This window comes from Sturnus vulgaris, chromosome 3 (assembly GCF_052056855.1).
Source record: "Sturnus vulgaris isolate bStuVul1 chromosome 3, bStuVul1.hap1, whole genome shotgun sequence".
Taxonomy (NCBI): domain Eukaryota; kingdom Metazoa; phylum Chordata; class Aves; order Passeriformes; family Sturnidae; genus Sturnus; species Sturnus vulgaris.
Genome location: NC_142245.1, coordinates 9,566,256 through 9,593,438, shown reverse-complemented (window position 1 = coordinate 9,593,438; position 27,183 = coordinate 9,566,256). Strand labels below are relative to the sequence as shown.

The 27,183-nt window shown below is 45.7% G+C and overlaps 2 protein-coding genes across 3 annotated transcripts in view; one reads left to right on the top strand and one right to left on the bottom strand.

Annotated features, from left to right (window-relative positions):
- Positions 1–4,485: 4,485 nt before the first annotated feature.
- On the bottom strand, positions 4,486–18,253 carry LOC148224174 (uncharacterized). Of its 2 annotated transcripts, none has more exons than XM_088160970.1 (3): positions 17,673–18,253; positions 15,308–15,509; positions 4,486–9,113 (listed from the first exon to the last, which is right to left on the bottom strand). In XM_088160970.1, exons 1-3 carry the CDS (start codon positions 17,866–17,868, stop codon positions 9,104–9,106), a joined length of 408 nt encoding a protein of 135 aa, XP_088017096.1. In that variant the 5' UTR covers positions 17,869–18,253; the 3' UTR covers positions 4,486–9,103. The 2 variants fall into 2 exon arrangements, with proteins under 2 accessions (XP_088017096.1, XP_088017095.1); XM_088160969.1 differs by having other exon boundaries at positions 15,333–15,509; positions 17,673–18,243.
- Positions 17,531–27,183, top strand: part of SPRED2 (sprouty related EVH1 domain containing 2) — a 59,232-nt gene continuing 49,579 nt past the window's right edge. The window contains exon 1 of the mRNA XM_014893153.2: positions 17,531–17,680. Within this exon, the coding sequence (XP_014748639.1) occupies positions 17,634–17,680 (47 nt within the window). The 5' untranslated portion in view covers positions 17,531–17,633. The remainder of the gene's footprint in view (positions 17,681–27,183) is intronic.

Here is a 27,183-nt window from a genome sequence, read left to right as displayed (position 1 = left end):
ATTTTAAAAATCCGTGTTTCACACCACATGATGCACTAGACTAATGGGAAAATGCTGGATTCCCTCATGCAGACCAGAGCAAGGGGAGCAATGCCAGCTTGGTCTTCCTTTACAAAATGTGAGGCACAGCTTGCTGGGAGAAACACAAGAGGAATCAGAAGCTTCTATCTCTCAAAAAGACAAAATGCTGCCAGCAATTAATGGATGATATCTTGCTTTCTTGCACAACAAGCCTCACTCCCAGTGAGACGGGAATTCAGCGTGAGCTGGAATCTGCAATTTCTGACAGCTCCTTCTCTTGTGGTGGCATGGTTCCCAGTTGCTGATCTTAGCATGTGCCAGGCAAAAATCTGTCCTCATGCTATCTTTGGCCTCCATGCTATCAAATGCTGACCTTGATTCAGACCTGCTCTGGTCTGAGTTAAGTGGCATCACTGCCAGACAGCAGGGCTTCTCTGCATTAATGTACTCCCTGTCGCTAACAAGAATGGGAAAACCAGGCTGGAGATCCAAGCAGGGACATGATGGTCATGATGGTCACCCTTCTCTGTTCTGTCCTTCAGATCAGATGTTGAGCCAAAGCCTCTTCTCCAGCTGCTTTTCAAGGTAGAAAATAGAAGCTGTCGCTGTCATAGTCAAAATAATAAAAAACAAAGCTCAGCCTTAACATGCAGGCCAACATCTCCCTTCCCCTGGAGGAAAATGGTTTCTGTGTTAAACTTTACAACTAAACCCGAAACCCAGAGATGTTTGTTTTAGGTTTTGTTACAAAGCTAGAACACAGGCCAAGTTTGGGAAAAAGAAAAAAATTCCGGGCAAAGTTTCAAGCATATCAAGACCGATCTATGGTTTTGAGTGAAAACCCTACTCAATTCACTACTTTCACAGAGGTTTGATCTGAAACCAGGCACAATCTGACAGCTTCAAGCTGACTTTTGCCTCAAGTTACAGTGAAAATCAAATGCAGCACATCTTCCCAAGTATCCAAGCCCATAGGGTCCTTATAAGAAGGAATAACTCCCAATCACCAATGCTCTAGAGATCACATAATTGCACAGCAGTACCTAGAGACTGGTGTCACTCCAGTCTCACATGAACAATGGATCTGTTATCAAAACAATACTGGAATATATGGTGAGGGCTTTTAGTATAAAATGTGTTATACAGTTCAAATTCTAGTTGGTAATTTTTAATTTCTTGGAGTTTTTCTCCCTCCATTTCCTTTAATTGTTTGTTTTGATTTTAATCTCTCTGCTGCTCTGGTACAGTTGGCTTTTTATCAGATTGCAGACCAAAATTCTGGTGGTCTGATGGTAAATTGTGGCAGTAATTGAGAACACTATTGTGGCACTAATAGTAATTCACAATGTTACTAAACTGTAAGGTGCGTGCCTTACTATGTGCACATACTGCATTATCTCTGAGCTTTCTCTTCTTCTGCCTAGCACTAATACTTGTGGATTTGTCAGACCTGCCTTCAAAATATTAAACAAAAATGGCCATTTGTAAAAAGTGGTGGCAGCTGTGCCATTTTTAGATGGACAGCACAGGAGTCAGCATTTCACAGAGGCAGAAGGAAGGCTGAAGTAAATAATAAACAACCAAATCCATTACTTAATGATCCTGTGCTTGGTTTCTACCATTACTCCACCTCATTAAATGTAACTTCTTGCCTATCTATTCCTGCACTCCATTTTCCAAGTCCGACTTAACACCTTGTAGATCCAGACAGTGAGGGTTCAGGCCTCCCTGAGTCTGAGGATATGCTCCAGACATGGGAACATTCACAACTGACAGCTCTAAGTCAGCACATCAGTGTTAGGGCCGTGCAGTCCGTGCCTTACACAGATAGATGTACATGTGTGCTTGAGTACAACTGGGAGTATACTTTCATGGGATTAGCCACTGGGAACACTAAGTGCATGCTTAAGTTTTTGTGGGACTGGAAGGCCTATCTATTAACAAAAGAAACAGATACATAAATACTACTTTGCACATATCTAGTCCCCCATCCTAATTCTTTGTATTTTAATCAGATTAAATTTTGGAGAAACATATCATTTCATGACAAAAACACCATAAGGAACAAACTTTTGTACAGGGTATCAAAGAACCATCTTGAGACATGGCTCCAGTTGAGTTGGCATGGAAACTCAATGGAAGCATCCTAGCCATGAATCCTCCCCAAGCTGGCAGGAAGCCACAGAGAAGTTTGCTTGCTGGAGCCAGGCTCCTGGAAATGTGCTACTCTCTGTAGTGGTTTCAACAACAAAAAAACAACAAAAAATATGGCAGCAAGTATGATGGGCTTAGCATATGAGTCGTTCTCCATGCTGCCTGCTTGTTTTGCTTCAATAGATGCAGGCAAATTGTTTCATAGCCCCCCCTTTTTCCCAGGTCCCTGCTGAGCTCGGCTTTGCCTCCCAAGCAGCCTTTTCCCAGCGGGAGGACAGGGGTGGAGCTGCACATCCTCCTCCAGCTGCAGCTGTGCTGCTCCAGTCACTCCCACCACCAGGCCCTACAGATCCCTTGACCTGCTCTCTTCAAAATCTGCTCTTTAAGCCACTTGTCCATTTTCACCTTACTGTGACAAGGAACTGGAGAGAGGCTGTGGTCAGCAAAATCCGCCTGCATCATCACAGGCACGTCTCCCGCTGGCCAGGGGAGCCAGATGCTTCGGCTTCCTTCTCTGGGACACCTTGAGCCATGACAGCCACCTCTAGGCAGTCTTCTGGCTGGTCCTCCAGCCAGTGGATTTTGCCTGCAATTCTTCACCTCTACATGGACTTTGTAGGGGGTTAAACTGAGTTAGTGAACACTCCAGCACTGCCAAGAAATCTGAGTAACCCCAGCCCTCGCCAGCCATAAGGCAGTCTGTGTTGCTAGTCCTTTATGTATGCTTCCCGAATTTACCAGTGTGTGTGATCTTTTCAAGTGCAAATCACCTGAGATGACTAAGGTTAGGAATGAGTTTCTAGATTTTAATAAAAACGGCCAGCTTGTGCACGGAGCTGCCAAGGAGCCGACCAAATTCCTCCCTAATATAACCCCAATGAAAGGAAGGTTATTCCAGCAGGGGTAATTCTTACTTCCTCATGCTAGGCACATGCCATTTCTTAAAACAAGTTTTCTATTTACATTTTAAGTATCCTCCTCAGAAGACAAGTGAGTCAGGCAGCCATGCTGTCTACTGTAAAGACTGACTGAAAAAATGAAAAAAGAAAAGTAGTCCAGCTGAAGCACAGCTGGACAACTTTTCTTGTTCTTATTATTTTATGCCCTTCAGGATATAAAGAAAGTCTGTGCTCCATTGTTCCAGTGACAGAATAAGGCCTGCTCAGACCCCACCACTTCATTACAAAGCATCTCATGACAGAGCAAACACAGAAGGCCACAGCTGGCCAGCTCTGGGAAAATCAGAAAAAGGGGGTTCTAACTTAAAATTACTTGAATTCAGAATGTCTGTCCCCTGCTAGTCAAAGCAGACAGCGTTATTTCTTGGTTGGGAAGGAAATGCCTGTCACCTAAGCTGCCAGTTAGCCTACATCTGGTTTTAAAGAGCTACTGCCTCCACAGTGGCTGTTACAGCTGGAAAGAGAAGGTCTAGGACTTGACTGTCCACTGGACATCATAGTGCAGTGCAGTACCCCTGGACCAACTCGCACCTGCCCCTGCCTCACAGTGCCAACAAGTCAGACAAACACTTGCCCTGCAAAACACATTCTGCTTCAGTCAGTTGCTTGGGCTGTTTCCCTCATGCCTATCAGCATCGCCTCTCTTATCTGGAGTGAGCACAAGGCATTTTTGCTCCTCCATACACCCTGAGCCTGCTTGGAGAGCAAGCAAGCCCACATCTAGAGAGTAGAGGGGTAGCAGCTCCAAAAGCACCTCCCTATCTCCACAGCCCTAACAGGGCAAACCTATCGAAGGAGAGAGCCCTGCAGATCCCCCATAGGGGATGGGGTGCACAAGAATAAAACTAGCCCCCAACATCCCTGGCATGACCTGACACATCTGCCTCTCTAGGGCTTGCCCAGCAAACTGAGAAAACCTGGAATGCAAGGCTTGTGACAGTGATCTGGCTAATGGAAAATCAGCCCTCCAGTAGCACAGCTACTTAAAACTGAGCACCATAAAGCTGCACACATCCATCCCCTGTTGCCTCAACTCTTTCCTCCCTGCTGTTTCTTCAGTAGCTTAGCTGGGAAATTAGAGAGCGCTGCTCATGCTTTTGCCTTCAGCCATACACTGGCCTCTGCCCCAGGTACTGTTGTGAGCCTTGTCCTGTTCCCTGAAATGTCCCATTGCTCAGGTTATACATCTCTCTTTCGTTGTTTCTGCAGAAGCAATTCCTTCAGCAGGAATCAAATAAGGCAAAAAAAAAAAAAACCAACCAAAACTAAAATATCTTGGGGGAAAAAAGCACAAAAAACCCAAACCATGCAATTTTGGAGTTTCCAAAATGAATGAAACATGGCAAACATGTTCAACTGTATCCAAAACTTTATGGAGGAAGTACATACATATCTACATTTCTTGAAAGAAATTGTTTTGAAAATGCCACAGCATTCTATTTCACTGCCTCTTAAACACAGCCCTCTGATTAGCTATTTTGAAGTGGCATTTTCCACTCAAGAGACATGAAATAAAAGGAAGTGTGAGAAACGAGAGAGGCAACTAACCTCAAAACAAAATGTTATATTCAAAATGCAATTTGGGCTGACCCAAACTAAAACATTGTGGTTTTTTCCCATTTCCCCCAAGCAAAAACAAGTTTTTAAAAATTTTTAGAAAGGAAAAATTACCATTTCTCTTGCTTTGACTTAATCTAGTTCTTTTACTGTCCATTTTCCAGCTCAGCCCCTGAACTGAGGCAGCTATTATTTCTCCAGGTCTTTCAGAGATTTTATTCTCTGCTTTGTGCCTTCTTGACACACAGTGTATGGACAGACATGGAGCGAGCAACAAATCTTTGCTCCTTTGGGCCAAACTGAGCCCTCAAGTACCCCATTTTACTCCATTCTTAACTTGTACAGAAGAAGTGAGTCAGTATTATCCAGGCCAGCTGATTTCAGAATTTCAAGAGCTTCTAAAATGCTCAATGCAGATTCTGTCTTTGCATGAGTGTGTGAAGCAGGCAGAGTAAGGGTAATCTGTTCATATTTAATCTTTCTACCTCTGTCACATTTACAGTGTAGCTTTGGTGAGTTGATTTGCTCCCATGGCTCAGTTTACCTAGCTCCAGAGCAGAAATGAGCTTTATCAGCACATGCCTCCTGATGGATGAACTCTCCTGAAAACATCACGTTAATCACTGCAATGGTGTGCAGCGAAGTTTCTTTCCCTCTACTTCATCATCAACAGAACTCCAAAAGGATTTAATGGTCTAAACCTGCCTCACCATGTGTCTCTTTTGTGATGTTACTCTGCTTGCAAGGGCAGCCAAGCTTTGAGAAAAACAGCTTCTCCCCTCCCCGCCTTTCCCCCTTTAATTTTTTTCTTTTTTTTCACCTTCCTCCGTGGGTTTCTGGCAGTTCCTTACAGCCCCACAACAGACAGCTGTTCTCACTGTACCTCTGTGTGTGTGTCTGACTTTTCCCCCCCAGGAGATTTGTCTACAAGATAAGCACCAGCTTGCGGAAATCCTGGTGTCACCGACCTTATGGCAGCTTTTCATAGTGGGGATCCCAGTGACATTTTGTCCTTCTGGAAGTCTTGCTGACAGACACATCCATGTATTTTGAAAATCTGAAGTAAAGATTTGGGTGCTTTACACCATCTCCACAAACACTGGGGGCTTCACCACTGCTCTGTGGTTTTGCTGTGGCCAAGCTTACTTCCATTTTCACATAGTGGAGGGGAAAGTGGTGTCTGGGTTTTGACCAGGGAATCCTGGACTGAGATTCTGTGTGATGTACCCTAAAGACACTGAACACACAAGAATGATCCCTCTGTGTGAAATTGGCAGGGAACTTATTCCTTGAGATCTGGGAGAGCAGGGATATAACTGAAGTTACACAGCTCTTAGTTGAGTGATGACTCTGAAGAGAGGAAGGAGTAGTGAAGGGAGGACCGGTTGGGGAGGGTGGTGAGGTGGGTGAGGCACAAGTCTCCTGCATGGGAGACTCCTGTCTTCTTGATGTGGAAGATCAGATCACTGCAGATGAAGAAGGACTTGCTGGGGGAAAAATTATATCCAGAAAAAAAAAAAAAGGGACAAAACAGTATCCAAAAGATGCTTGTTAGGACCTCAGAATGGGCCTGGGCCTTGGACATCTGGTTGTCCTGAGTTAGAATGAAGTGGGGTGCAAGAGTCCCTGTGGTTTTAGAGGAGTTCATGGGCATCTAAGAGCAGACAGTCACATTTCAGCCTTTCCAAATGAGCCACCTTAGTGCCTGGAATTGCAGCCTTCTCCTCAACATCACAGTAAAACTTCCCAAGACTCACTCCTAAATATTGATAACAAAGACACACAAATACACATAAGACAAAGCCAGCCTCTCTTTTTCCTCCATATGAGACAAAGATTTTCCAATTCCACTCCAACTGAACGGGTATACACGTGCATTTGTTTTCCTAGTTTAGAAAAGCAAAAAGTATTTCTTTGGATTTGTTTCAAAAATCACTATGCTGTGACATTTTTCAGCAAAATGTTTCAATTAGAGTTTTATTGTTCTTTCTTTACTTTTTTTTTCCAAGTAAGATGGATTTAGTATCTTGTTCCACAGACTCAGCAAAAGAGTAAATCAGAATTTCTAGGAAACTGGGAAGTCTCAAGTGAAAATACCTGAGTACAAAGCAAAGATGTAAGACTGGGGACATGGAAGTAAATACATTTCCTTTGGGAGGAGAAGCTCCTGTATTCATGGCTTCCAGTTCAAACAGAAATGTCTTCCCTCAGCAATTTTGCATTGCTTGTAACCTGGGAGAGATAGCGCAACTTAAAGAGGGAAATCCCTAGAAGTCAATGACAACATTAAGGAATTCCAGAGACCCTCCTACAGGAAACAAAAGTAAAAAAAATAAAAAGGAAAGAGGCCAACAACACCTTTCAGTTAAAAACTCTCTATAAGCCATTGCTTTACAGACAAAAATGGCAAGGGAGACAGTGTCTTCTGGTGGCATATATTCCCATATAGCTTGTGAGCTTGGCTAGGGCATTTGTGTCAAGCCCAGTAACTCTACAGGAGACTGAATAACATTTACTGCAATGTCTAGACACAGGAGAGCCTTGTGCCTCCCAAGTTAGCCCAGGATACTCTCCAACCATGGCACTCTAGGAGAGGGATTGCCAATACCTGATACTTGAAAGAGAGTGTAAAAAAAATCTTTCCCTTGAACAGTTACAAGTAAAACTGACATTAAATAGAGGCAGGAAGGGAAATCTCACTCAGGCTGAAGTTTGGGAGTTCCCTCTGTATAACCACGGGCTAATGAAGCTGATGCTTCTCTGATGCTGCTGTTTGGTTCCCGGGAGCCATGGATGTGGAGAAAGAATTTGGCATTAAACCCATGAACCCTGAAAGGAGGTCTCTGGTTCTGCAGGGGTGCACAGCCTGTGGGAAGGTTTCCATAGCTGCAGGAAGTGAAGTTAAAGACCAGCTGCTAGTCTCACCATGGTATATATGTCCAAAATAAAGGTGCGATACCATCATATCAGAGAGGAAATTTTTTTCTCCAATAACTTAATTAGGAGAAAGACATCTAGAGCTAATCAAATAATTTTTATGCAAGGCATGACCAGCCCTTCTCAGCCTGCAAGCCCACTAAGCAAAATTTGCATGTCATTGGGGAGTCACCAGATCCTGATCCCTGAGCCTGAATAACATGTGGAGGAGGAGCTGGGAGGCAGAAAGTGAGAACTGCCTACCCCTGAGTTCTGCATCTTCCTGGGTCACGCTGGGTGTTGGACTTACAGGGGTTCCTGCACAGGCTCACATCCACCAGGGCAGTCAGCCACCCCCAATCCAGCACTGGGCTTAATTTTCACAGCCACACACATTGTCATACATCTCTAATTCAGTGGGAATTAGAGACTTTAAGATCCGACTTCCATGATTCAGAGGCTTACAATTTTGCGGGATGTGGATGCACTTCCCTCACGTGGGACATGTGAAAGGCCAAGGCTTGCTCATCTTCAAAATTACACGCAGTGTTTGGATGTCTTTCATGTCGCAGTGCAATTTCCAGGATGAATGCATGTGCTGCACCCCTTTATGGTAAGTGTGTTTTAATTTAGGCCTCTGTGATGTAAGACCCTGAAAAGTGCATTTAAAATTGAAAAGGCAGCTGGTTCTCAACACTAAAGGCACAAAGACGATACCACAAAACATCTTCTGAAGGGTGTGCCTTCTTCAAACACACCTTCATTAGAAAGATTAAAATTCAGAAGAGAGACGGCACATGTCTTAGAGTCATCATTAAAAAAACAAAACCAAAAAAGTCAGTGGAAGCATTATAACTACAGATCTAAGTTTAGTTCTGTATCCAAGTTGCACGTTGGCACAAGTGCAAAGGAAAGGGCTCTTGTTTAGGCAGCATGTATTTGTAGGTGAAAACACTACTTTAAAGGGTGAAAACGTGTTTCATCTCTAGAGAGTTATTTTTGAACTTGGAAATCAGGGCATAAAGGATTTTCCTAGGGTGGAAATGCACTTTTACTCAGGCCACACAAGGCATATGACTGCAACCATGTTCTATTTGATGGGACATTTTCACAGCAGGAATTCATTGTAATCCATGATGATATAAACTATAAAAAAAATAATCAGCAGTGTGCTATTTAGGCTTGAAGCATTTAACTTTGCTCCAAAATTCTTCTAAGTTTGGAGTAATTCTGGTATGTCTCACAGATATGTTAGAATTTATTTCTGTCCTTTCCAACAGTAATGAGGAATGGAGGGTCTCAGGTGATTTATGTACCACTCACATCCAAGCAACTAGATACATACAAAAAAGCACAGGGAATTAAACTCGAGTGGATGTTGTCTTCCCGTCTTAAACGACTCCCAGATGCTCCTGTTTTCAAGTCTTCTTCCAGACATCCTGGTATCTCCTTGGGCTATAGTTCTTTCTGCTGTAATGGAAGACTCTCCTCCACCCCTACAAATGACTGTGAAGGATACAAATTAAAAGTAGCATATAAGATCAGATATGGTTACACAGATACTCTAAATCAAAAGTCACAATATATAATTTATTGTATTTTTTTTTCAAGATCTCATGTTTCTCAGTGATTATCTTCACCCCAATACTTGAAAAATCAATATAAGAAAATACTGTATAATGAAGCACCATTGTTAAAAGGTCAAAGCCCCTTTTGGGGTAGTTGTGTGCAGCAAAGTTCCTGCAGAGTTTCTGCAGTTTCCTGCAATAGGAGACGTTATGATCAAAGAAAGCTCTGCCTGTGATTTTGGTAACAGCTAAATGGTAGTGGCACAAAGTCCTTACCACTGCCTCCATTCTTTAGAAGGCAGAGGGCAACAGGCTCTGGTGACCTTTCTCAAAAGGTGCCGTGCTGACCCTGTTACTAGGGTAGGTCCATCTACAGAGGGGATATAATTGATCTTGCCACAGGAAGGTAGAAATCATCTCTGCTTTCTGCCCTCTCAGAATTTTAAAGAAGACAGCCATCCCCGTTTCTTTCAAGAAAATAAAGACTTGTCCCACTTTGCCTGCAAGCCAGAGAGGGCCCAAAATTTAGACTGCCATCTCACAATATTTTGACCAAGTCTTGTGGGAGAGCTTTCACGTTTGTAACTTTCTTAGAAAAACATCAAAAAGAAGACTCAAATCTCTTTAGAGCTGAGCAGGAACCAATTTATAGGAAGTATTTCAATGCCACAGCTATCAAGAGCGTTTTGTGCAGCAATAAACTAAATACTGGTAGTGTGGCAAAGTTTTTGGCACAAGGAGAAGCAATTATGTGCAAGGTATTGCATACAGACCATGTGGTTATAGAGTTCCTTCACTCCTCTATGAGTTTTGGACTACAATTCCTATTGTATAGATGTAGCAGATCAGGTGAGAGAGAAGAAGCAGAATGCAAAAAATAAAGGAAGAGTCCAAACTCTGTGATATGTTTGAAGATAAAAGTGATGGTATTAAAAAAATACCATCATTCACCAAAATGCCATCTTCATAAGCTCTCTAGCTCTCTGTTAGTTTGTTGTTGTTATCGTTTTTTTTTTAATGGTGACAAAATGCAGACATTCATGTCCACATTGAACACATGGCCCTGAAGATATGCATGATTCCAGCATACATGTGAATTCTCCAGCATGTGAAATCAGGAGACAGGAATTTACCATAAGTCACGGAAGGTCCATAATGGCTATTTAAAATAAAATATATCTTCTGGATCGTCTGATCCTGCTGCCACTGCCTTCAGTGGGGCTGAATCAGGCAGTTATCATCAGTGCTATGTAACTCCTTTTCAAACCATCCCTCCAGCCATATTTTGTAAGGCTGCAGTCAAATAATTATAATGTGTAAAAGTACCTGCAGGAGGGGGATGAAATTCTCTTCCTAAATGTAGCTTACAGCACATTCATTTAAGTGTAAATGCTGGGGTTTGTAAACTTGAAGAGAAAAACAGAATCAAAGGCAAATGTTTACCTGCCATGGATATGGAGGTTTCCTTCATAGTCTCTTCAACTTAATTCAAGTACTCCTGCTTAGGGAAGTGAAGCTTATTTTTCAGAATGTTGAACATTTGCTATTTTCTAAATAATAATTCTTGGTCACACTAAACCTTAAATTAACCCCCACTCCTACCTGCTTGCAATTTTAGCATGATGGCATTAACTGCAGAAGGAACAAAAAAAGCCCTTCAGCTGCCATTTCACACACCCCATATCTTGGATTGCTTTTCCTTTCAGCTTTTAAGGTCAGAACGGGCATCAGCAATAACCAGCCCTTTTTTTTTTCTCTAAGAGACTGGAGAGTCTGTTGTCTTAAACAAGGGAGTTCTGTGAGCAGGATCAAGCTTGTGTTTTTGGTCTTATAGGTGTGAAGTTCTCATAACTGGGCTTGCATTTCTGGGCTTTGTTAAGCCTGGCAGAAAACACTGCTAGGGATGCAGCTAGCAGTGGGCATCTGGAAGGCCTTGCATCCAGTCCGTGCAAATAGCAGCTTCTGTTAACAATCACACACAGAGCAGAGCTGTGATTCTTCATTCCCTTCTAGATGGAGCTGGCATCTATACTGGAGTATATGTACAGTCCCCAAAGGTTTTTGTGTGGAGTGCTTATTTTTTAAAATTATAATTACTTTTCTCCTTAGAACTGGGCAGGGAAGCATGATATGTGTGTGATCACCAGAACGTAAAAGGAGCATAGGATTATTTTTCATGGGAATCCTTGGGAACATCTTGGAGGGTGGCTGTCTAAGGAGGCATTCTCTGCAGGACCATTAAACTCTCCTCCCAGCTTCTTCATCATGTGCTGCAACTTATCCCAAAGCTATTCAGTGTTGCATGGGGTTACTCATGAGCCTTCTTTAGCTTTAACTCTGCACCTCTGAGTCCTTCCAGGACACTCATAAGCCATGTGCTATATTTGCCTAGCTGGAGTTGTTATGAGGATGTTGACACAAGGGAAAATATCTGCCTGTAGAAGAGGGTGGACTGGCACTCTTTGAAATTATATATGGCCAAGCATCTGCAAAGGACTCAGTGGGTCAGTGTCACTGAGCAGCCCTGAAGCCAAGGGCTGAGTAAATGAGGATACAAGCAGGGTACATACAACTCGTTTCCCGTGTACCATACACCATGAAACATCTGACCCAGCCATGTCAGCATTTCCATATTTCAAATGCTTAATTTAACTCCAGAAGCCTTTCCTGACTGATACCTGTGGGGGGTTTCTCCCACAGCCAGGTCTAGACTGGGTAAACCTGCAATTATAACTACTCAGACACTGAATAGGACCCTGTACTCACAGCAAGACACCGGGTGTGAAAAGGAGGTCAAGCCACAAAAACTGGTTTTGCCAAAGTAGTCAGTCAATTGTTCATCATGTCACCTGCTGAGGCTGATCAAAGAGCTTTGCAATAAAGGGGATGTGGGTATTCAGAGGGAATGGTCTCACAATAGCTGTGAGAGAAGGGGAGGAACACCCAAGCAAAGTTTGGCTATCAGAAAGCAGCTTTCTGAAATACACTTAAAGGTTCAAACCAAATTCAAATAACCCCCAAGGAGGGGAGGAAAAGGTGTGCACAACTTCAGTGTTTTTCCAATGTTTCTCCATCCACTTTTGTGCTCCCTGAAGTAAAACCAGATTATTTGACATCTGTTTGTTCAGTTCCCATGAGGCCCTGGAAACAACTGTATCAAAAATACAGAAACCTCTCAAGGGTGGAAAGGCATCTCAAGAGAAGAGCAGCCCTTCCCTCATGCCAAAAGTAGCCTGGCTTTAGGACTAATCCTGAGGTTGCAGTGACACTTGTAAAGTTCCTGCACACTTATTTTTCAATTTGATGGGCCAGGGCATGCTGAGTTGGGAATGCTCAGGAGCAAAGCACTGCTGCAGAACTGGCAGCAGTAAGTGAAGGTTTTGCAGCAGTTTTTCCTTCCAAGCATTCATCATGAAAAGGTATGCAAAAAAGTTCAAGAAGCAGCTGTGCACTCATCTCTTGTGGAGTCCATGCTAGGGACTTGATTCTAGTGGCATTCCCAAAACATCATCCTGCACCACTATGTGTGAAGGAATCACCCCCACCAACACTGCTGTCTCACTAAACCTGCTAATGCCATCCTCTCACCAGGGTGGAATTTGGGGGTGGGAAGGCTGAAGTGTTGAAATCAAGATTAGAGCATTTTCCTGCTATCTGCACCACAAAGACAATGTGTCATGTGCTTGTGAGACTACAATTTAGGTTTGTTATCATCCCTTTATATCAAAAGGAAGTTATGCACACAAAGGAAACACCAAACCACCATGTCAGGGGGGCTATAAATCACTTACTGCTGAATATTAAGAGGGCAACAGAGTGCCCAGTAGGAATGCAAGGGTTTTGAAAATACTGCTTTTCCTTGCCATCTCCCCGTTTCAATAAACTTTGCTTTTATTTTGGGAGAGGATGAAGGAGAGGAACACAGCTACGAATGACACCAGATTTGTCCCATAGGCATGACTCATGCCTGACTGCATGCACTTGTCAATGCCTTCCCAGCCATCAGCACATTTGTTGCTCTTGCCCAAGCTGATCCAATGGTGTCCAGAAAAGCCATACAGGCAACAGCACAGAGATTGCCTCGATGTCGCCACTTGCTATCCTAGTAAAATGCAGGTTTACAAAAACCAAAAAATGGAGAAGTGGGATAGTCAGCTCATCTGGCAGCTCATGCTTGCCTGCTCTGGTCTTAGCAGCCTTCAAAAGGACATCCTGGGAAGACTGCAAGGAGCTCGCCACATCCTCTTCCTTGTCACGTACCCAAAAGGATCCTGACAATTCTCCAAACCACATGCTAAATCCTACTCCTGCTGAAAAAAACCTCTGTATTTCCAAACTGTGACCTCCCAAAAAGTGTTAGCCCTGACTTTACTCTGACTGCAAATGTTGTAGATTGTTTCTGCAGCTCTTAAATTCTGAGCAATTATGATGGGGAAAAATACAGATGTAATATTTGCTTTTAAAATATGATTGCTGCTCAAAAGAATTATTGGGGATGAGGGAAATTGTCTGGAGGATGGCATGTCAGGACTGCTGACTTCCACTCCTCACTCATTCAAAGTGACCAAGTGAGTCAGTGGAAAAATCATTGAATTCAGCACAGCCAACAGGGTACCAACATTTATATGTAGGTTCCTAAATCAACAGCATGGAAGATTTCAGCTCAAGGGCTGAAAGGTTTTACAAGGGAGAGTAAGTGAAGGCAGGAGGCTATGTTGCAAGCCTGCACTAAATGCCATCCTAAACTCTGACACTTCAAATTCCAGTAGTTCTCACCCTAAATAAGTGCTAGCTAAAGGTATAACAGCATTCAGGGAAGTTTATTCCAATCCAGGCAGAAACAAGGTTCTCTGCAACAGCTAAAGTATTATTCTGCAAAATAAATGTTTCTTTTGAATATAGAACACGGGACAGTCATAGCATGCAAATCGTTAGTATGCAGGAGCTGCTGCCTTGAAGCTCTGCCACCAAAGGCTAATTAATTCTAGGTACCTTAACAATCGCATCACAGGGAAGCGCTATTCTGTGTCTGAGCAGAAGCTCTGTATACAAACAACACAATGCACAAACAGAAATCACACCTCTGAGAGAGAGCCTTTTCATTCACAAAAGTCAGTCAGCTCAATCACGCTACTTACGAGAACCAGCACAGTAACCTGAATATTAGAAAAATAAAATTCAATACTTCGGTGAAAGTAATAGTCAGAGGGTTGTGCAGTGAGTGAGAGAAATCATTAAGCGAATAAATCACTTAGCAGCTTTCAAGTTGGCAGGACAGTGAAAGCAGAGATCAAATAAGAGATCTTGCAAATCCACAGGAAATGACTCAAGAAGCTAGATCAAGTAAGACTTCAGCTTCCAAACCTCAGACACATTTGCTTCTCACCATCGGGGTAAATATATGCACACACAACATAAGCACATAAAAATACATCCAGATCACACAGACAAGCTCTCAAGTATTAATCAGACAGTGATTAATACCCAGTCCTCCTCAGAGGTATAACCATTATAATGGCCTTTTAATTACATGATTGTGCCCTGGGTTTTTCACATGGCTATAACTCTCCCCGCATTCTGCTTCTGTAGTAACCAACTGCTAAATGCCACGCTCCCCACTTCAGGCACATCAATGTTCCTGCTAATCATAGAAATTTTTGGCATGAAAGATTTTGAGGATGTTAGAGGTCTGTGCAATCTCAGCATCCTTTGAGGAAAAACAAAGACATAGGATGGGTGGAAATGTGTCAAATCATTACATCTGGTCTTTTATTGTACAGCAGCTGAAGATGTTCCTGCAATTTCCTTACCCCCAACCGCTTACTCCTGCCCTGACACTTCCTTTTGCAGCCAGCTCAGCTTTGCCAAGATGTTTATCATGCCATTCTGCAAGCTGGATCCTTGAATAACTTTCCAAAATAAAGAGGTATTGGGGGGGTACTATCCGCTGGCACCATTTAGCAGATCTAGCCGTGTCACTCCTCAGCAGGGGATGCATTAGCACAGCCGAGGGAGTGACAAACTGCTTTGAAAAGGAATGGGTGGGAAGGGGGTGGGGGGATAGGCAGCATTGCCACCCAAAAAGAGCACCCACAGTCTGCCAAAGGGAGGGCAGCAGGCTTGCACTCTCACACATTATCTGGTGTTATGGCCAAACCTCTAGCAGTGACAGGAGCATGACTGTAATATTGTGCCACAAAGCTGAAGATTCTGGTACTGCCTCCGAAGGACATGCTGCTTCTCCCTGAGGAGAAGACCTCAAATCTTTCATCAGCTCTTGCCTCCATCTCACTACTAGCAGTCCACAAATTTCTCTCCGTTTCCACTTCTGTTCCTGAAAAGAAAATTTACAGCACTTAAAAACTGAAACCCAGTAGAGCAGAAACACAATTTCCACATCAAAATCGGAAGGCCCCTTCAAGACTAAATCCCATAGACTAGACTTGAAAGTTAAATCAGTATGTGACTCCCTTAGGAACGGCAGCCATATCAAGACTGAATATCCCAATACAGTGAGAGCAGACGTAGCACATCTCTCTGCCTGCAGTGGGAAAAGGATGCTGCAGTGGAGGGGCCTGCAAAAGCTGGAGGGCAAGATGATGTCCTTATTTGGTACAGACACATTTTTTCTCCCAGGATTGCCCGATCACAGACAACCTGATGGAGGAAGCAAAACCAAAACTCATGGCTAGTTACTCAATTTCATTACACTATCTTTTAAATAGTCAGCTCCTGTTACCCCTCCTCTGTGGACAAAGCAAGTCCTGAGGGCAGATGTCATGCTGTAGGTATGAACACAACACAAGTTGGTAGAGTGTTTACAGTTCACCACGGCAAAAAACATTTGAACTGACCTACGAGAAAAGCTATCAGCAATGTTACCAGCAATGTTGCCAGCATGCACCCCACACTAATTCTGAATGTGGTGCCAAGGAGCGATTTGAGCTCTCCTAGAGGGCAAGGTGAGGTGGGAAGGACACAAGAGTGGTGAGAAAACAGCACCTGAACCTCGGGACATGCTGCTGTGGGGGCAACATTGGCTCCCTGGGCTTCTACCGACCAGCTGCCAGACCACTCACTGGGCGCACGGCATCACAGTACGGAAACGCTTCCTATGGGTCTCATCGGCCACGATGAGAAGCTGCACCGAGCCAGGCTGCCCTGGGCTGAACAGAACCAGGCTGAGCCAGGCTGGGCTGAACCTAGCCAGGCTGGCAGAACTCAGATTGAGGTGAGCCAAGATGTCCAGAGACGGGCAATAAAGTTGCTGAAGGGTCTGGAGCACAAGTCTCATGAGGAGTGGCTGAGGAAGCCGAGGTTTAGCCTGAGAAAAGGAGGCTCAGGGTGTGACTATCACTCTCTACGACTACCTGAAAGAAGCGTATGGCCAGGTTTGGGGTTGGCCTTTTCTCCAACTCAGCCAGTGACAGGACAAGAGGACACATTCTCAACGCCGCACCAGGAGAGGTTAAGTTTGGACCTTAGGCGGAATTTCTTCAAAGAAGGGGTGGTTTGACATTGGAATAGGCTGCCCAGGGAGGTGGTGGAGTCACCGTCCCTGGAAGTGGTGAAGGGAAGACCGGATGTGGAACTCAGTGCCACGGTCTGACTGACACGGTGTTTGGTCACAGGTTGGACTCGATGATCTCAGAGGTCTTTTCCAACCTAATCGATTCTGTGATTTTTTCAGCGCGGCCTGGCAGGACTGAGCCAGGTATTGCTGGATCCGGCTGCGCAGGGATAATTGGGGACGGGTGAGGATGAACAGCAGAAGCTGCAGCCGGGCGGGCCCCGCCGCTCCGGCCCGGCCGAGAGCAGCGTCGGGCGGGGCGCGGGGGCTGCGGCGCGGGGGGCGGCGCCAGCGGGCGGAGGCGAACGCGGCGGGACCGCACCCCGGGCGCTGCGCTGCGCCGCGGGGGCTCGGGGGGCCGGGCCGGGGCGGCGCCACTGCCGGCCGCGTCTCCTCCTTCCCAGCCGCCGCTGCTGCGACTCTCTCCCTTCTCCCTTCCCTCCTACCGCCCGAGTCCGGCATTGCCCTGCCCGCTCCCGGCGGCCGCGGCAGCGCCGCCGCTTCCTGCCGGGGCTCCCCGCTCCCTCCCTCCCTCCCTCCCTGCCCGCTCCGCCGCCCCCCCCGCGGCGCCCCGCCATGGCGTGATTGCGGCCATGGGGCTGGCCCGGCGCCGCCGCCTGCCCCCGGGCGCTGCGCTGCTCCTCCGGGCCCGGACCCCGCGCCGCCGCCGCCGCCGCCGCGCCCCGCCGCGCCTTCGCGGCGCGCTGACCGCCGCCTCTCCTCCTCCGCCCCCGGCCGCCGCCGCCCGGCGACGAGCGCGGCCGTAGTCCCCCCTTCTCCTCCCCCGCCGCCGCCCGCGCTCCCGCGCCGTCGGGCCCGGCGCGGCCTCCCTCGCCATGTGAAGCTCGGGAAGATGCGGAGGCGCAGCCCGGCCGCCCGCGGCGAGGGATGAGCCTAGACGGGGAGAAGATGACCGAGGAAGCCTACCCTGACGAGTGAGCGGGGCCGGGGGCGACGGGCGGATGGGGAGCACGGAACAGGGGACAGTCTTTGTTGCCCCGGCGAGAACCGGTGCGGGTCGCTCATCCCCATACCCCGTGCACGGAGGGACGGACGGACCGGCCGCGGGCGGACAGAGGGACGCGGACACGCGCGTTCGTGTGCGCGCCGCCCGCCCGAGCATCCGCCATTTCGTGCTCCCCCCGGGCCGCGCTCATTTGCATACGGGCCTTTCATTCATAAAAACCCCCGGAAGGGCGGTGCGGCCCTGCCGGGGTGCGGGGCCCCGGGGCACCGCAGGGAGGGGGCGCAGCCCCACGCCGCCGCCGCCGCTCTCCGCCCCGGCCGAGGGGCTCGGGGCGCCTGGCGGGGGCGGTCGGAGGCGGAAGGGAGGGGGAAGCGGTGCGCGCCCCCACCCCGCAGCCCCGGGCCTTGGGGGGGGCTGGGAAGCGGAGCCCGGGGGGGACACACGACGTCGTGGATCCCCGCCCCGGCCGCCGCCGTTTTGTGAATAGGAGAGCGGCCGCCGCCGCCGTCACATGACGCTGCATTCATAAACCCGGTCACCGGCGGCCTCCCCATTCACCGTCACCCCCCGCCGCCCACTCCCGCTCCGCAGCCCTCCCGCCGCCTCCCCGCTGATAAACCCCCCGAGAGGCCGCACCGAGGCTTTCAAAATGCCCGACGGTGCCCTTTTCCCTGTTTTAATGCTTTCTTCACAAAAATAAAACCTAAAGGTACTGCAGCGGAATGGCAGGAAGGGTTCTTTCACGCCGTGCTGGCCCAAGGGCTGTTCCTGGCTATCTCCTTCGGGGTTTTGACAGTCAAGAGGAATGACTCACTGGCGTGCAGGACTGGGCTGGTGCCAAGCGCCATAGGATGTACAGTACTTTAAAACGACTCTTTGCAGGGCTTATAAAACAGCGTCAAAATTGTGCAACTTTTTGGCTCGGTTTTGAGGTCCGAAAAAAATCATAATTGGTGGCATGTGCCACGCTTATACCTTCGTCGTGGTAAACTTATTTTAGGGCGATTTACTGGAAAAATATGAGTGGTGAAGCAAATGGCTTCTGGCCCTAATGTGAATGTTGAGAGGAATTGTTGTTTTGGCAGCTCTTAATGAAGAGACTATAAATACGCGTTTATATGTAGCTTCTAAAATCGTGGTTATTTTGAAGTTGGTAAGGTTCTTGCAACAAAAAAAGGAAAAAACAAACAGACAAACAAAAAACACAAAAAAACCCACCCCAAAAAGTAGTTACATGCAGATTGCCATGACCTAACAGGTTGGAAAAACTTGACCAACTCATTTCCAATAAAAACCTGATTCTTCATTTGTTTGGGGTTTTTTTTAAACTTTGTAAATTGGACAAGAGGAAGAGAAGTGGGTCCCTGTCTCTGAGTTTGAGAACACAGGGCCAAATCTAACCCAATTCAGTGGACAAAAATCTGGCGCTCACTAGCCTTCATCTGGAGACGAGATATTGCTCCAAAAGTGTTTTTCTGCAGGGCTCAGTGGAGAGGTGAGTGTTGGTGTAAAACACCAAGCACTTGGCTCTGATGGTTAGCTGGGCTGTTTTTCCCCTAACTGTAGGCTGCATTGCGATTTGGAGTGAATTCTTCCATATGCTGCTGCACTGCCATGCTGACAGAGGTTTCAGCTAGTGGTTTTTATGTGTGTGGAAGCTCTCCTGGGGTCACCTGTTGAGCCAGCAACACTGCTTTGGTCCCATGGAGGTGGGGAGTGACCACAGTGAGCTGGTACCAAACCCATTCCGGGGCCACTGATTTGTTGACTTTCAGGGTCAGTGATGCCTCGTGGTCCTTACCTCAGTGCACATCCCAAATGGTTCTCCTGGACGCCGTGGTTGGCCTCTTGTCAGAGTTTAGTGCGGGCCTTGGCTTTGTAGGGCACATCAAGGTGTTTTAGGTGTAAGCCATGGTTTTCTCTGTAAGCTGCTCTCTTCCAGCCTTACATTGAGTGATAGCGTTGCTGAAGTCGGTGACTCATGGGTTGTTTTTTCATTTCGGTGGTGGGTGAAGTGATTTGATTTTTTTTTTCTCCAATATATATGGTGTTAAAAGAAATAAGGACAGTCTTTCCTGATAAGTTTTCTCAAGCTGTCAGAACAATGGTAGTATAGCGCGCTATTTGCCCTAGATATCTGGCTTTAATTTGCATAGCTATTCTTGTTTCACTGAGTGCACTGTGAGCAAATGTTAACAGCCAGATTACAAAAAAAAGGACCACTGTCAGGATGCCTTTTAAAATAACCCACTTCAAGTAAATAACAAGGGTTCCCCCCCGCCTTTTTTGGCCTTTTTTTAGTAGTTTCTTGAGAACAACTCAATTAGACTTTGAGTTTTGAGGTAATTTATAAAACCGTGAAGGGAAACAAACGGCTTAGGATGCTGGAAACTCATCGGTCCCTTCAGAACTGCACCATTTCGGATCGATACTTAGAGGTCAGTTTGTCATTGCTGAGCGAGCACCTCTTTCTGCATCTCGGCCTTTATTTCTGCGTCCCCACTTGCCCCTCGCTCAGCCCGCGCTGCCTCGCACGTTGAAGGGCGGGCACAGAATGGGGATGCCAGGTAATAAATCAGAGGTTCGAAGCTGCGGTGCTGGACCTAAGCGGTGGGGGGATTTCGGGCAGCGCTGCACCCAGAAGATGGGCAGCCGTGGGAGACCCTCTCCGAAGCCATCCTGGATGGGCTGCCCGTGGCTTTCCTGTCTGTGAGGAGGAGAATGGAGCTGAACCCTTAAAGTGATTCGGTTATGCCCAGAGGCTGCCTCCTGCTCGTTCCGATGCATGGTTCCAAGAAAGTCACAGGAAGTAATTAAATGGAAAAGGTCAGAGAACGAGGAAGTGTTGGTCCGCAGCCTTTCGCTGCTTGGGACGGAGCCGCGATGCCCTGGGCCGGCTGTGTCCCGGGAGTGTCCCCGCCGCTCTAACGCACGCCTGATTTCTTCCAGTGAGCTGGGAGCACTCCTGCCAAGTGTTCGCAAGTGGGACTGGTCCCCTGGAGGTTTTTAACGAGCTGGGTTAAGTGGCATATATATAGGGTTGCTGTGGTGGTGTCCAGGACGGCAAAATGTATAATATAATACACTCATGTATTTTTCCAGTCTAAGGAAAAAATATTGTACTTGCTGTTTCTTTTACCAGTCCCAAAAATCTCACTGTCCTCCACCTCTGAGCAGACACCAGTGATGTTTGCTCTGAATACTGAGTCTGTCAGTATTGCAGTTTGCCCTTTGTGCTGAAAAAAAATTATTTTCTCTCAGTTTTCACTACGTTTTTGCCCCATTCTGATGACTTTTCTGTAGGTATCAAAGGCAGCTCATTCAGCTAAATTATTTTGCTGCAAGTTTCAGCCGGGGAGGAAGGCATGGGACACACTGTGTGTTATGACATTATCGCTTGTAAATAGGACAGGAAATGAAGGATTGCCAAAATATAACTGTTTATTTCTTGGCCTGAAAACATGCCTGTTTAAAATATGACCTGTAAGTAGCCGCTTTGTTCAGTCTCTGGGAGAAGTTGTTGTTTACAAGGGAATAATAGATCTGTCTCATGAAGAAAAGGGGAAAGAATGAAGGGATTTGCCCTTTCTACTCTTTCTACTTCTGTTTTGGAAATGGCTTGAAAAGAAGTTGTAGGTGGAAGATGTATGGAGAGGGTGCAGACAACTGGAAGGAAAACATATGGGAAGAGGGTTGCTGCAAGCAGAAGAGAGCTGGATATTTAATTTCTCAGCACATTAGACCATGTTATGGCCCCATGCAGCCCGTGGATAACCCAGATGCAGCACTAAAAAGGGGAAACCAAACCAACCTGCCTTTGGGCAAGAAAGTGAGGTTTTTTGGTGCAGCTCCCGTTCTTGAGGCATGCAGTGGGATGATGTTTGAGTGCGGCGCAAATGCTGCACCAGCAATGGAACCATCTTTGACCTGCTTTTGCAGCCGGTTTTTTATCTCACTGAGGCACACCCTGGAGCGTGGGTTAAAAGGTAGGTTTTATCTACCTGTTTAATTAAATCCTGAGGCTGCAAACAAAAGTGCCTTGTGTGGCAAGGCTCGCTCTTAACATGGGCTTGTTTTGCTGTTAGCCGGGTTTAAACCACAAAATTGTTTCCTGTCGGCCACCAAATTGCAGGGAGATGATGGTAGTTGTCCTCCTTCTTTGGACTGGGCTGGAAAATAGGAGCTCAGGAATGACACACAACTTAACCATTGGTTTCAGTCCCTCATTTTTCTTTCTTACACGCTCTGGCATGCTTGAGGAATGGATAAATTCAATTTCCTTCCCTCCAGCAGAATGGACATAGGAACTGCTCCCTACAACAAATTCACTGAAAAATGTGGCTGTTTTGTTTTTCCTTTTTTTTTCCCCTTTTTAACAGCATAAGGTGATCTTTCTTCAGAGCAAGAGCTGTGCAGGGGTGGAGAGGGCACAGAGATCAGTGAAACTAAAAGTACAACTCTGGAGACTGTGTTTTTTATATAGGCCCTGTTTGCTAAGTGGAGCATTTGATTTTTTGGGGACTTAGGCTTCTAAAGCAGTATAGAATTTAAAAAAGAAGTAAAAATAGAAAAGGTCAGTTGACTAAAAAAGGCACAGATAGACTGTGGAGTTGATTGACAGGAGATAGGAATTGCAGCAGGTCCCCATTTCTCTAGACTACCAAAAGGAAGCAAGAAGCTGTTGTCACGTAAATCTCAGAGAGGTCTGCTCCAAGCCTGGCAGCAAGCAGAGCAGGGCAGCATCTCCCAGCATCTTGCTTGCACTGGCCATTTCTTTCCACTTTGGCTGTGGTAAACTCAGCTGATAGTTTCTAATGATTTTTTTTTTCTTTTTCTTTTTTTAAAATTTCTTTTCTTACCTATTGGTTTTCTGCCAAGATCTTTTGAGTTTTCCTTCCTTCCCGTTTCTCTACCCACGTCCACCCCCTTTCCTTGTCAAACTTTCTTTAATCATTTATTTTTCTGGTACTTGCTCAGTGCTGTAAACCTGACCCTCTCAAGCTGCTAAGAAGTGCAGCTGGGCTGTGCTGGCCACCTTCTCTCTGCTTCTGACCCTCACCTTGGGTTTTTGCATCAGCTTTTGGGAGCAAAGGCTGGGTTTGCCCATGTGGTTTCTCAGGATTTGGTTCCTTGCAAGGCAAGGAAAACCATCTACTGGCTCCCACTGGAGGCCATGGGGCTGCAGGATGGAGCTGGGATGAGGGGCAAGCCCTGCTGATGCAGCAAGAATAGGAAAGCAATGCACTTCTACCCACCAGCACAGCAGTTCTGGGAGGTTATTACCATCAGTCTTGGTACCCACAAATGCTCCCAACCTCTTTTTTTCTGCTCCAGCTTGATGTCAGGCAAGTGTTGCATGGGCTGGTGGACATACCTCAAAGTCCAGGAGGATGTCTTTGCTCCATCTCATTTTCTGTCTCCATTTTGTTTTCTCTGCACTCTCGAGGATATTCTTTTGCTTCTTGCTTGTTTTATTTCTGTTCCTCCATGTGTCACGCTTGTCTGGAAGCAGGACTTCTACGACTCATGCTGCAGCCAAACCCTCGTGGCAGTATTTTCTCCTGACATCGGGGGAAGGTGATCCCTATAACATTCACCCAGTGTAGTCAGCGGAATAAAACACTGTCTACCCCATGCAGTAGAAGCTTCATCTTAGAGTGTTTTATCAAAAGCACTGTTACAAAGTCTGCTTTCAAGGCTGTTGGGAACCTTTCTACTAACAGCCAGCAAGTTCTACCTATTGCAGTGGGTCTAAAGTGAGTTTTAACCCAAATTACTCTTTTTGTCTCTAGCCTGCTTGTTCTTACAGTCTTTTAATAACTTTATTCTTTGACTTTCTTTGCTTGCGACTTGCTCTTCAAGGACTGTGTTTTGGGAATTTGTTGTATTTCCCCCCTCCACTTTGTTCTCAATTCCTAGGTGTAATCAGAGGAGAGATCTTGAGTCTTTCAGCTGAGTGCTGCTGATAGCCATTCCAGTTAGGAAGGACACTTCTTACTGGCAGGTGTGGGGAGGAGGGTTTATGGGACTTTCTAGCAAGATAAGTTGATTTCCTCATTTGTAATGTTTCCAAAAGTGAGATTGCAGTTGCCCAGAGTGCCTGGACTTCGACAGCAGTGTCTGGCAAGGAGAAGAGCATTCCATGACCTGAAGACTGCAGTGGTGAAGCTTTTTCCTTGCTAGCTAGAGCTTTTTGTCCAAGGTACTACAGAAATGACGAAAAATGCCTGCCAGAATTAGTGTCTTCAGGGAACTACTTGAAGGATAAATGGGCTTCCAGAAGTAACCAGACTTGTTACCTGTGTATATCTCTCCCTAGGAACAAAAGTGTTTGTCTCTTGTTGCGAGTAACCACTTCCCCCTCTTCTTTAATAGCTGGTCGCTGTTCCACCTCTGCTGCTGCTCTTTGCCAGACTCGCGCTGATGGCACTGGGAGATGTGTTGTAAAACCTGATAGCGTCTTTTGATCCTGTGTATGGGAAACACATCTTCCAGCTTGTAGGGACCTGCACTCCGTGCAAGGACAGGAGTGTGTTCTGCACATACACTCAAGTCCAGAGGAGGTCTGGAAACACTTAGGTTGTTGGGTTTTTTAACTGCGTTATACATACATCCTGTTTGAATAGTCACACTACTTCTTTTCTTGCTAACTAGAAATGGCCGGTTCCCTTCTGTACGTTAAAATACAGAACATCGCTTACCTGTTTGAGTAGTTGAGAGCAAGATTAGTTTTCATTGCAAGACTTGAAATACACTGAAGGCATTCGTACAGCAGTCAGAGTTTCAAAACACTGTGGGAAATCACAAAGCTTCTTGCCTAAACACTCGAGCCTGGTGCGGCACCACAGTTCGCCTACCACCTCCTTGCTGGTCCTCCCCTCACCTGCAGAAAAACATTTCTGAAATGATGTGGTTTCATAGGAATTAAGTCCATGTTTAGGATTAGTTGATGCCATTAGCTGCAATTGGTATTTGAGCTAAAGCACACCCGTGTAATTTACCTTTTTTGTGTGACCATTTATGCTTTTTACTTATTTATTAATTCCCATACTGGTGGTGGAAAGCATTTTTCTGGGGGACATACATGAGGTGAAAGGAGAGTCTCCTTACTATCTGGTTTTCTCCATTTAAATATTGGCAGCACTTCTTTTTCTGCAGCTGTAATGACTCCTAACCCATAGCACCTTGAGCAGGTCCCTGTTTCGAGGGGGATGCTGCCCAAAAAGATACCCATCATGTTCACCCCCTTCACTAAAAGCAGAGAGCTCATCTTACTTCCACTCACTGCATTTCTTCACTGACATGTCCCAACAATCCCACCTGGACTTCCAAGTGCTTGGAAGGTATGCTGGCTGTTTACCTGGTTTTACAAGTGGAAAGGTATGCCCCGGTGCTGAGAGAAGGTTGCTAACTAATGCTTCAAGTTGCAGCACAGAGGGAAGCATGTGCTTTTCCTCAAGTTGGAACACAATGAGGTGAGGGGAGGGTGAATAGTTGGGATCATGCCTTGGTAGCAGTTGACATTCTGAGCAGCTTGTCACCACATCCATCTTGGTAAAACCTTGAGGGCTGTGAAGAGGAAAAGTATCCAGGTTCTAATACAGGAGAGCTATTTCTTTTGTTTTCCAGTGATCCAAGGGATGCCATAAGAGAACTGCTGGAAGGCATCAGTAGAACTGGCGAATACAAGTCAGCCACTGCTGCAGGGATCTGGCTCTGGGGTTGCAATTATTTACAAACTGTCTTGTTCTTAAAAATGATGTAGAGATTTGAAAGTATTACCTGGGCTAATTTAAAGTATGCTTGGAGGTATATAGATGTGTAGCTTAGTTTTTGTTCAGTTGCTTACTTTTGTTTCATTTGTGTGATTACTGTGACACTTGGATCTTTACTCATCTCCATCATTCTTCTGTACTACGTGGGTGAGGAATTGAGGTCAGAAGTCCAGTGGTTCAGTGGGGTGATGAATGCCTAATTTTGCCTTAGATGCTCCATGCAGTGGGTCTTGATGATGTTGACAAGCTGGGAAATTCACCCTTCTCTGCTGGCACTTGACTGTGAAAGAGCTGCATGGGAGAGCATGTTGCTGAAGGTGGGGGCCAGACCTAGACCTGCCTTCTCCAATTTTCTGCACAATTTCAACAATGCAGCCACCTTACATGATCACATTTCCTAAAAATCAAGGTGTCTGATTCCTTACTGCTGATTTCTTTTTAAAGTTTTCATTTTCATTTTTGAAGTTGTATTAAAAGCACTGCTTGCCTTGGTGGCAATGGAGGGCCAGGATACAGACACATCTCTTAGATCTCAGTGTAAATCTCTGTATTTCAGGAGTTTGTTGTGCTCCATGTATTTAAAGTGCGTGTGTGTTTATAAATTATGGAAAAGCCACTGATACTTCAGTGGTGGGCTTTTTTAATTTTAAATACTGGTGAAATTACAGCAAAAACTTTATCACTACAGATTTATAATACTGCCAACGTAATTCATCCTTGACTGAAACTTGGCATGGGAGGTGTTAAGTTGGTTGCAGCCCGTCATTGCTTTACATGTTGTTACTGTATGTATGCAGTTTGGTGGCTGTAAAGATTAAAAGCATTAGGAAATGGTATAGAGTTTTATAAAATAGTAATTCCTATACTTGCATTACTTGAATGACCTTGCATTTTTAAAAAAGGCACTTGGTGTTTAGTTGAACTAGAAAGAGTGCAGAGCTTGTTTTGTGTGTTTAAAAGCAGGAATAAAAGGCTGCAGTACAAATAAGCCATTAGAGCTGCTCAAGGGAAAAATTTCCTTCTTTCTTTTCTGTGCAAGTATTTGGCATTTTGTTATAGTAATACTTCATGAGTGTATTGAATGGCTGGAAAACTACTAAGTGGTGCTGGAGATGAGCTTCTGCTTGGTATTTGAAGGAAGTGAAATGCAGAGTTAACCAGATTGGTTAAAAAAAAAAAAGAAATTATAAAATAAAGAGGTATTGATAGGAGAGGGGCAGGCTAGTGTGGGGGAGGGAACTGGAGGCACACAGAGAGCACGATCTCACAAATGCAGTCAGGAAGTTCTAGAAATACCCTTTTATAAACATTGCATCCTACAGGAAGAACCTTAAAGTCCAAATAAACCTTTTCCCCTTGTGCCTATGTATACATAAACTCCACTGATTTGGAAGATGTTATCAGGTCAGTGATGTGCTTTTTTACAGTAGTGCCTTTTTACTAGTTCCTAAAACAAGTTATATGATAAATACCAACTTTTTTTTTTTTTTTAGTCAGGTTTGTTTGTGCTTTTATCAGTTACTAAAGTTTTTGTCTCCCTCACTCTGTCTGTCTCACTCTCCCTCACTCTAGGTCTGTCTGTCTGGATAAGTGACTGTTTTTCGTTAGTGTCCTTAAAAACAGAGTTGTGCGGATGGGCAGAGTCAGGATGAAGGTGAGGGATTTTATCTGTTTGACTTCATGTGTACATGGGGGA